The sequence below is a fragment of the Vanessa atalanta genome, chromosome 6 (assembly GCF_905147765.1).
Source record: "Vanessa atalanta chromosome 6, ilVanAtal1.2, whole genome shotgun sequence".
In the NCBI taxonomy this organism is placed as follows: Eukaryota; Metazoa; Arthropoda; class Insecta; order Lepidoptera; family Nymphalidae; genus Vanessa; species Vanessa atalanta.
The window spans coordinates 6,625,881-6,638,115 of NC_061876.1; the positions used below are offsets into that span (position 1 = coordinate 6,625,881).

Consider the following 12,235-nt stretch of genomic DNA (forward strand, 5'->3'; position numbering starts at 1 on the left):
AAATATATATTTCGTTTTCATTACAACATTATTATCGTATAAATTGTTTGCCTAAATAAATGCATACATGTTTACCTTATATTTTCAGATCACCCAGAAGACGAAATCCTTCTGCTGGACGATATGACCACGACTGTACGCCCAACGCCAGGGTTCCTATTGACAACGACGACAGTAATGCCGGTTACGCAGATTAGCCAAGATTGCGTTCATGATAACCAAATATTCCCAGATGGAACTTTAATCAAAACGGAAAAAGCTTGTGAACATTGTTACTGTATGAAAGGAGATATTGTTTGTGTGGTACAGGAATGTGGAACACCAATGGAAAATGAAGGTAAAAATTGTACTTCGCTTCCTCCGCGACATGGCCAATGTTGTCCAGATACTTACATATGCGAAGGGGATGACCGCGGTACTGAATTAACCACAGAAAATGTTGACCTGTCTACATCTCCACCTAGAAGAGTTGGAGTTGAAGGAAGTGGATACAGGAATGAACCAGACGAACCTTTCACAGAGATAAGTCCGTTTGAAACTGATATAGAAGGTAGTGGTGAAGATTATACACCAGTTGGCTTAGTAACCAAAATAGAAGATGTTATTACTGAGAAAGCTACACCTGACATTATTGACGAAATTTTATTAGCCACAACTGAAAAAGTAAACATAATCCAAACAACTGAACCTGATAAGGATCAAAACACAATTCCTGATATAATTTCAGGTGACGACCAATCAAATATAATAGCACAATCGACGGAAGCAAACGTTGAATCAGCTACAGTAAAGGAATTAAAACCTACTATTTCTGATGACTATGTAACTGTGCATGGATCAACTTCAAAGGAAGATGATTTTATAACGACTGAATCAGCGTTCAGGAAAGAAGATAACAATATTGTTGCAGATGAAATTTTAACCGTCAAAGAACACGAAGAGTTGCCGACTACTTTGGTTGATTTAGTCGATGAAACAACGTTCAAAGATGAACACTTATTAGAAGTAAGCACAAATGTTAATTTACATCCTGAGTCTCAAAGTACAACACAGTCTGTAGAAATGTACACTGAAGATATCGATGATATGAAACAAAAAGAAGCAACTACTCTAGATCAATCAAGCACTACTGAAAGAGTTAAGCCTAATAATGAAGTCCCAGCAACCTCTGAAGAAAATGTCTCTATTGGTGTAACAACAGTTACTACTGATAAAACAGACGTACCTGAAACCACTTCGGTCAACCCAGTTATTAACGAAATAGATGACAATGTTCCCATTATATCTGTTCCTGGTCGAATACCCGGAGAAGGAGATTGCTTATTAAATGGAATAACATACAGCAATAACACAATTGTACCAAGCACTAACAATTGCCATACTAGTTGTAAGTGTACTAGCAGTATAATAAAATGTGACCCAATAATTTGTAGTTCCCCACCAGAATATATGGAAAATATGAGTGATTGCCAACCCATTTACGATTCTCCCGATGCTTGTTGTCCTACATATGTTTGTAGTGCTAAGGAAACGATTCCTCCACAATCTCATAATCAAATGTCTGGCACAGAAAGTCCTAAGCCAATTGCCCCAGGCGAATGCAGTGGTCAAGATTGCATATCAGATGAAGAACAAAAAGGCATTTCTGAACCACCAAGCAAGTGCAAAACTGATGATTGTTTGAATAAGTCATCCGTAAAACATGAACAAAGTGACTGTGACTTGAATAACTGTGATGATCAGTCACAAAAGCCACCTGCAAAACAAGAGTGCTCCGATAGTAACTGTCCAGTTTCGCCTGTCATAGCTTGTGAAGGTGACAATTGCTTAACTGAACCAGCTAGTGAAATAGATTCACATAAATTACCTGATTTAGAAAATACGTCGCAGCTAATTTGTAATGAAAATGGTGAATGTAAAAAGGCAGAAGTGGACTGCAAAGATGACATTTGTGTCAAACATGAAATTTCTGAAACAGAAGTAAAGGCTCCCTCAGATTGTACAGGATCAGACTGCAAAACACATGAGGAACCGGAATTACCATTTAAAGAAGAACAAGTTACAGATTTTACAACTGAACGAATGGCCATTGACAAAGTTACACAAATTTCATTAACTGAATTAGATGTTGATACTGAATACCCAGCTAAAACAATTTCACCTCTTATAGATGACAATATATCTACAAATCCAACAACGGAAGTGGTTCATGAGAAGGAAGCTACGGACAAATTAACGACAGTACCAGAAACCTTTACAAATGAATCGCCTACGATTCAGAGCATAACAGAAAAATCTGAAGTTTTAATTAGCACAGAAAAAGCTGATCTGGATTCACAACCAAAAGACGAATTTATACAAATGACAGAACAGCCAAGTTTCGGACAAGATGCCGAAATATCAGAATTACCCGACAGTAAGGATAAGGCTACTGAAGTAACTGAAACCGATCGAATGACAACTGAAAGCGAGGTCATTTATCATGTTACATCGGAATCTACAAATAAAATGTTTGAAGACAATGTAACAGATAAAATGGAAATCACAACTGACAATAATGATATTTATGCAACAGTGCCAGAATCTGTTACTGAAAAGGAAAAAATAGATTCTGAAATTCCGAAACGAACTGAAATTGAAATCGAAAAATCAACTACGCCTGACGTTCACCTAGATGAAATTGAAAAAGATGGAACAATTGAAGACGTTTCAGAAACGTATGGAATAAAAGATGAAAGGACTACGTTACCTGTGCCCATTGACATTATAACTGAAGCAACAGAAAAAACATCAATACAGTTCAATGAAGTTACAGAAACTAATGAATTACCACAAACAACAAATGAACCTCATAAGCAAATCATCGAAATAGAAAAAGGTGAACTCACTGAAATGCCCGAAATATATAAGCCCCAAGGAGAGATGACAGATGTTTCAGAAGATTTTATAGCTACTACAGATACTATTAAAATTACCACAGAAACAAATATATTATCGACGGAAGCTTCCCAACCGATGGAGACGAAATCCGATGAAGTTACTAAGCACATACCTCAAGAAATAATTACTGAAAAACAAGAAACATATACTGAATCACCCGAACACTTTACATCCGAATCACAACAAACTACATCTGAAATATCTAAACAGCATGAAGATACTCTATCTACAACACAATATAACTTAGAAGTAACGGACCAACCCATTACAGAAAAAGAATCAACTTCCACCAAGGGTTCTGAAATTTTAGTGACCAAGTCTGATGAAAGCACTCATGATATTGTACAACATGTAACAGAAAGTGATGTAATCCATGCTGAAACAACGGAGCAATCAATTGAAGAATCAGATGATACATCAATTGCACCCATTACAGAAATGAAAACCGAAACAGCGGTAACAAATGAAGCATTTACTGAAACACCGGAATCTGATAGCACTGAAAAACAGGACACATATACAGAAGTTCCAAAAATACATACAATTTCCGAAGAATCAATGACCAAGGACAATGAAATAAAACAAAACAGCATCACAGAATTACCTACAATGATTTCAACATTAGCGGAAGATAATATTTCCACGTTTAAAACAACAGAAGAACAAGACAATCTTACAAAAGAACCGGTAATTGAGAAAGATTCTCATGTGTCTGATGACAATACTAATACTAAATTTGACACTTTCGAAACATCAACAGCTGAAATGAATGTAGGTTTTACGGAAAAGTTAGACGCTGGTGTAACAGAATCTTCTCCAGTACAAGATATAACAGAAAATCTAATGCAACCTACAAGTAACGAGCCAACTAAAGTCGATGAACTAGACTACGAATCTCATAAGTTAGCGACAACGTTACAAGACAATTTAATGACTCAAGAAATAACTACTCAAGAAGTCATTGTTGTTACCGAAAATGAAACAAAATCACCTTTAGAAAGTGATAAAGTCACATTGACAGAAATGCAAGAAATTACACCTTCAGAAACTGATGACAATGCCATAGATACTAGTACTAAACAATCATCTCAAGAAAAAGAAGAATCTCTCAAAACAACTTCTGCTCCTCCTACAAGTCAAAGTGAAACGCAGTATATAACCGAACCTCAACATGTGAAAGAATCTCAGTCAACGTTAGATTCTTCAACGATAACTTCTGTGTTTGACGACAAGCAGGATGATTTAACAAATATACCAAAAGAAGAAACAGTAACTGCAATAACCACCAGTTCTCCTCAAGATAAACAAGAAATTGAGAAAGATCCATCATTGTTTACTGAGTCTGAAACAACTTTACAAGATATGGAGAAAACAACAGTCGGCTTAGTGCTTGGAGAAGAAAAAGAAACTGAGCCTTCACATGTCACTGAAAGTCTTATGAATGTTAAGGATCAGGATACTGTCGAACATGCTACAAGTACAATCATTGATGAAGAATTATATAAAACAACAGAAAAAGCTCTGGCAGCAGAAGAAAGCTTACCTCCATCAACGCACAAGTATAGTCCCGTAGAAGATATTGCAAAAGAAACAACTTTGGAATTTTCATACGAAGTATCTACAGAAAAAACAACTTTACAAGATACTTTCGAAACAAGTGCTCCTATTGACGTAGATACAACGAAATTACAAATGTTTACGAAGTTTGAAGAATCAAGCACAACGGAAGCTGCACTAGATAAGCAAGAAAACGAAAGAATTACTGAACTGCCAGAGTCTTATATAACATCCAAAGACTTAGACTCAACCCCCATTCAAAAAGAAAAACTAGATGAGACACAACACTCCGGATCTGACGAAGAAATCCAACCATTTACAACGCCTTCATCTGTTCAAGAAGAGGATAAAATAGTTACAAAAACGCCCTCATTTACAGATTTTGATAGTGAAAAAGAAACAGTAATGTCAGAGAAGAATGAATCCGAAATGGATTTAACAACTAAAATATACGATGATAAAAACTCAGAAACAGAAAAGGACCAAACAATACTAACAGATTTGTATACTACTGAACCACAAACACAGGCGTCTGAAAATCCTAAGGATATAGACTCTCAACATCAAACAATCAGTACAGAAAGAATTATAACGACAGACAGTGGAGAATATTTATCGACTTCAAAAATACATGAGACTACTTTATCACCATTAGAAGAGACTGTCAAAGGTGAGCAACAAGGAACGGTGACAGAGAACGTAGTTTACGAAACTGACATAGTAACTGAAGCACAACCCACTTCACCAAAATTAGAAATACTTAACACTGAACCTACAGTTGTAACTACAAAAGCAGATGAAATAATTAACAGAGAAGAAGAAAAGACCACAATAAAATCGATTGTAGATTTTGAAAAACATACCTCTTATCCTCCTGAATACCAAGCAACCGTTTCTGAACCGAAAGAAGATATAACAACTGAATTAACCCGCGAAGAAATTTCTACAATACCTCCAAATGTATCAGAACAAGGAAAGGATGAATTAGAGGTTACTGAACTGCATTCATCTACACAACAAGGACCTTCTACGATGTATCCTGAGGTTCATCAAGATGAAACAATAACAGAAAAAGAGAAATCTACAGAATCTTTTGACGCAGAATCTCATACGATTACAACTATTAAGCCTACACTAAAAGAAGAAGATAAAATTGAAGACAGCACTTCAATAAGCTCTTTAACTGAAAATAATGTTACAGATAGACCTATGACCAGTGACACAGATTCAAAAGAATCTGACGTTGAAGAGCAAGAACATAAAACTACTGAAATTCCTGTTTTAACTGAAAAACACACATTGCCTGATACAAAAGTAATTACAGAAAAACAAGATATAACCGAAACTGAATCCATAACTGAGAAAATAGAGACAACCGAATCACAAATATTGGATCAAAAGGAAAGTAGTACCGAACCATCAAATGAAAGAACTAAAGTACCAGAACAGACTGAAACAGATTATCAAAAAATAACCACTATAATTTCAAACGAAATTGAAACTTCCACGCAACCCACATTTGATACAAAACATTCGCAATCAACGGATGATTCATATCGCACAGAACCAACCACTTCAATTACAGAAACGGATAAAAAGGATGAATGGATTACTTCTGTTACCAAAGATGCTAGTTTAAATATTGAGACTACTAAACCAGCCATAGCGGAAAAAGAACAGCCAGGCCAACCTGAAATATACAGTACAGAGTCTGTTATCGAATTACAAACTAAAGAGCCTGATACTCAAAGCGATATGAATAAAACAGCGACTGAGATATATCCAACACCATTACCAAATGTAAAAATAACTACTGAATCATCTTCAGAAAAACATGAAGAATCAAGTGTGACAGAAGATAATAAGCAAACAACAGACTCAGAATATAAACTTAGTGAAACTACTTCGTTCTTAGTTGAGCTTGAAGAACATACACACAGCATTATAGATGAAATTACTACAAGAGCATCATTAGAAGAAATTGTTACAACGGTAAATTATGAGTCACAGCAACCAGAACGTGGTGATCAAATTCTTGATGATTTCAGTACACCCAAAGAGGAATACCAGACGAGTGAACCTTCGAAAACAACAAAAGAAGTATTGGAAGATATTAACAAATCAGTTACAAATATTCAAGAAGAAATTGATGAAATTATTAAAACTACTTATACTCCAATAAAAACTGAAATGTCGTTATTAACTGAAAAATTACCTACATCGACGTCTAGTTATGAGTCACAAGAAACCAAAAAAGATACTACAGTACAAGAAGAAAAAATAGTAACACCAACTTCACAAGTAATTAAGGAAAGCGATTTCACAACTGAATCTATTGAAATACAACAAACATCATCTACAACATTACCGGATGTAGAAGCTTCATTAGACAAAGATATTACCTCGGAGAAACCATCGAAGCCCGAGATATTTGAAGAAAAAGAAACTTCAGAATCCGCAAAAGACACTACGAGTAAAACCTCAACGAGTGAAACCATGACGAGTGAAACCTCGACGTATTCACCCCCTCATATTACCAAGCCTACAAATAAGCCAATTGATACAACTTTAGCTCCTTCGATGCCGGAAGTACCTAAGCCCGGATTTATTGATGACAGTAATGAAGGAATACCATCTCCAGATTTTCCTCCGACTGGTGGCTACGGACAAGAACCTGATTATATTGATGAAGATCAGGCATTTGGACCGGGAACCTGTCGGTATGGGGGCAAAGTTTACGTCTCAGCCCAACAAATTCCACGCGACGATCCATGTGATTTCTGCTTCTGCTTTAGAAGTGATATTATTTGTCTACAACAAAGTTGTCCACCACCTATTCACGGATGCCATGAGGAACCGATACAAGGCTTTTGTTGTCCACGTTATGAATGTCCAGTATCAATGGCAACCACTCTTAACGTTACTACAACAACAACGACCACAACTACAACTTTACCCCCACACTTCCTCCCGCATGCTTATAAAGGCGCCGCTCAACGAAGAGGATGTCAAATTAAGGGTCATACGTATAAGGTCGGAGAAGTCGTTCGAGCCTCATCAGGACCATGTTTGCATTGCACGTAAGTATCAATACCAGTAAACAAATAGTAACATATAGTTTCTCATTGGTCTACTGGCTAGTTTATAAAGTTTAAATCCTAGGTTTGATAAGGCAATAATAAATACTTTGATAAAAAATATATTCATAAATTTAAATTTACTTTTAAGATATTTGAAAGGTTAAAAAGAAAATTAATTAAAGTAAATAACTTTTTTCAGATGTGGAGGTGATGGCCAAATGAAATGTGATCCTAAAGCTTGCACACCGGAACCAATGTTGAGACAAATGATCGCGGCCGCTGTTTCCGCCAAAAGACGAAGGTGAAATACCTCAGAGGTATTTTTAGCTGCATGAAGAACATCATAAAAGTTAACATTTTTGTGATAGCAATTTTCATGTATTCTTTTATGCACAAGAATAATGCTCAAATTTCGCGATGAATTAGATTAAGATTTCGTGTCATATGTAGTAATCGCTATTATTTTACAATTTAAATCCATATTGTCGTGGCACGCACAACCAATAATTTACAATAAGTCTACCATGACTGTGATTAAAGTATAATATATAATAATTTTCAAATTCTCATTTTAAATTTTGATGTGTAATAAATGTTTAATTGTTATTAATATTTTTACAAAAGTCAGTGCCAAACGATAGCGCTAAGTTGTAACGACTACGCCCTTATAAAGATGTTCTAAATTTAAAATATTTATAAATGTAACTGACCGTAGAAAGCTGTGCCAACTAATTACAGTACGGATGTAATAAATTACAAATACAAGCTTCACGGGTCAGCTTAGATCGCCGAAATCTTGACCATTTTACATATTATAAACAAAATTTTTTACCCATATAAGTTTAGTCAATTCTTTATTTTTACACGATGTTATACAAAATAATCTAATATCGTGTAAATATGAAGTAAATTAAGGATTCCAGATGTTGTAAATGCCTTACTTAATTTGTAATAATTTATATATTTTAGATGTATAGTACTTAAGCCATGTTTCGAGACCAGTGACTACTTATTATAATTTAGGAGTAAAACAAGGCCCTTTTCGATACTTTGGAAAAGTTTCAGTCGATGCATCGATTTACGATACAGCCTTGGCCGTCATTTTTCTTATTTTCGCGTCTTAGAGAAAATGACAGACCACTTGTTTTCTCTAATTTGTGAGATTTATACTAGCACTTGTTCAGTAATAGTGGCCGATAATAATCGTTTTGGAAAAATCTTTACATTAAAACTAAACGATAAAGTAGAATCTTTTATAACTTTTGATATAAAAGTGCTGGTAGTATATTAATGTTTGATACTCAGATCGAGGTGGGTACGGAGGTTTCTCGACTATTGTAATTGTTATTCGATTTAAATGAAATAATCGATTACATTAATTCGTACCAACCTTTTTCTGTATAATGAGGTTGTAGTTATATCTCCTTATTTATTTAAAGTTATAGCAATAGTGATACATATTTGTTTAAACTGGTGATAATTGTACTGTTTCTAAAGTTGTCAATGGTTAATAGAAGTTCAATATGAAATGTAATGTCAATTATATATTATTTTGTTCGTTTTAATTATATCTTTTACCGAACATTCATAGCTAGGTTCTAGCTGCCTGTACAACTTATGCAAACGAGTTTTAAATAAAATATTTCAAATCAAACATTTTCTTCTTATTTCACCGAAATGTGTTTTTGTTTCATTCTTATACATATACTTTTACTAGTTATATTATTAATAGAAATATGTGATTAACTGTATTTCAAAGTCTGACACATCAATGGGTGCTCAGATCTGAACTTGAACGTTTTAAGAAAGATATAATGTTATTAAATCTTAAACAAACATAAGCGTTACACACTGTTGACAAAGAAACCCAACACTTAAAAATAAATCAAAAAAGTTAATTATAGTTGATATTATTAAAAAGTATTGACCATAATTTACCTAGGCAACTTATTTTGCAATTTATCAATGTAAGTAGTTACATATTATTTAACATATATAATCTTTGTAATCATGACCAAACATATGAAGATATATATTTTTTATACCATATCTCGTACTATAGCACAATACTAAAAAACCAGCGGTACCCTTTCCGTCTTTTCGGCGGGCGCCAAGAGATCGCTTTCGCATGCTACCATGATGCCCTGACGGTCGGCCCGCCTATGCGGGCCTTCTAGCTCTAGGGGTGGTTCCCGGAGTACTAAGACCTCCCGCAGTCCCTGCGGCGCCTATAGAGGCGGGGGGAGAAGGTGCGCGTAGCGCCTTTTCCTCCTCCCCGGTCGTATTCTGCGAGTCAGCAGCGGCGTTCTCTTCTCGCTTCCGCTCCGCGGCTTACTTCTGCGACATGACACTTTTGCAGAAGGAGTGCATCTCTGACCAGCGCATCTCGCTACCGAGCATGGCGTTGATAACGCTCTTAAACTTGAGTAACGTAACCCAAGGTGTAAAAAGAGTGCCCTAAAACATCTTTCGTCGCATGCGCTGCGGAAACTATTGATGATGGAAAAAAAATACGTTGTACAATATTAAAGAACATACCAATATCTATAAAAAACTTCAGGGTAAAATTATTATCGTTGTGTCAAAAAAAACACTTTTTTAATTTTAAAATATAATAGAAATACCAACTAAAATTAGACCATGTTATTCATACTTCTGTTTAAATCTTTCCTTATCCAAATAAATCATATTGTTTTCAAGACTATTTCAATTCATATAGATTACTTTTTGCATTGTTCAAATCGGCTATTCCATTCAATAGATATTACGAATTTAATAAGTCATAGAGATAGAAAAAAGTAATCTAAGGGCCCTTAAGATTAAATACGTTACTTAAATAAAAAAAGAGGCCAAGTGCAAATCGGACTCGCCAATGAATGTTCCGTAGCAGCAAGTAACAAGGTTTATGTTTATGAAATTCAATTTTTTACTTTAATATTTTAGTTGATTAAATGAAAGGTAAATTGCGGTTACTTATACCCCTTTTTGGATGGTACTAGAGTTCGCTCTCCCGCAATCCATGTACACTGTCTTTGTCACATTTAGTTGGAGATCACCGTTCTCAAGTGCACCTTTCCGTCGTTCCTTTGGCTCTCGTCAATGAGCTTTATGTCATCGGCATACAACATCAGCCATGGAGGCTAGTCCTGGATGCATGCCGAGACAACAAGTAGAACTACGTTGAATAAGAACGAAGTAAGAGCCAAGCCCTGGTGGGCATTACAGAGATCGGGAAAGGCTCAGTATCGCCCATTACGGTTCTAACCACGGAAGCGGAACTGCGGTACAAGTCTCTAATAATATAAATATAGGCCTCAGACACACCTTTGAATCGCAACTCCTACCAAATGTATTGACGAGGCACACTGTCAAAAGCCTTGTACTCCTTGCAAGTATAAGAATGCCAAATGTAGAGTTCTCCTTTTCTCTGTAAGCCTGGACCAAAGTTCTCAGAGCAAAAATGGCGTACATGATGCCCGGTCCCGATTGAAATCCATACGTTCCATTACCTGGAGATAGCAGAGCCTGAGGTCGATTACGCGTTCAAAGAGCGACATGGGTTATACAGTATCTCGATGCCTCTACAACTACTGCAATCCTGCGTTTGTTTACAGGTGGGATTTATATCACAATGATATCACATGATGCCTAACCAGTGACGCTAGTTATTATTAATATAATTCTGTTACTTTTTATTTATGAATGCATTTTATATTATTAACATATAATATTTACAACATAATAAGTACTTATTTTAGTTAAAAATAAAAATTATATGTTTTAAAGTTTAACCAGATGGAATAACGTACTTTTTACCGTTTAATTGGTATAACTTTATCAAGCTTGAAGAAGACGCCCTCTGTATTTAAGTTATGAAATTTTTATGACTTTTTTAAGCTTACTAGTTCGCAAGTTAACCGTTCCTTTGTGGTAGTACAAAATGGAACTGATAGATGGCGCTAGTAACACAAATTTAAATAAAAGTTGTCTGAGAGTCATTTACGTATTTCATTTATTATATATATATATATATATATATATATTAAATAAATAAATGAAATTTGCTATAAGCTTTTTATGTAAAAGAGGCATGAAATTACATAATTTAATTTATATTTCTGGTATCAGAATATCAAATCCTTGAATCTTCGTGTGATTCTCTTTTAATATAGTAATATGTAACAAATGATAATTATAATAATAATACGTGCACACTACGAATTCAATAACCTAACAATACAATACTTTAAACAAGTTTTATATTGTAAGAGCCTTTGGTTAATCTAACGCGATCAAGGCCACCACAAGGTATAACTTGAATAATATGTAAATAATGTTTTTTATTCTCTTAAAATCTAATTTAATATGTACCTACTTATATATAATCAACTTTATATGACTTAAGACTGATTTTATTGTGTAAAGCAATAATCGTATAACATCCTAACCATAACAAGTTAATAAATAAATAATGAGAATTTTACAATTTTTTATTGACGTTTTGTTGAAGTACTACAAGAAAAATGTTCTTAAATGTTTTTAAATATATTTTATATATTGATATAACGACTATACCAAGCCTCTATCTTTAAGAGATGAAACTTGTTACACCATAATAAATGTTATTATTATAATTATTTTCCAATTACTAAGGCGCA

General features: G+C 34.7%; 1 protein-coding gene across 1 annotated transcript in view; it reads left to right on the forward strand.

Moving 5' to 3' along the window:
* The window catches only part of LOC125064944 (versican core protein), a 28,438-nt gene extending 19,232 nt beyond the window's left edge, over positions 1-9,206 (forward strand). Inside the window, exons 6-7 of the mRNA XM_047672260.1 lie at positions 89-7,577; positions 7,777-9,206. Of these exons, the coding sequence (XP_047528216.1) occupies positions 89-7,577; positions 7,777-7,882 (7,595 nt within the window). The 3' untranslated portion in view covers positions 7,883-9,206. The remainder of the gene's footprint in view (positions 1-88; positions 7,578-7,776) is intronic.
* Positions 9,207-12,235: the final 3,029 nt, after the last annotated feature.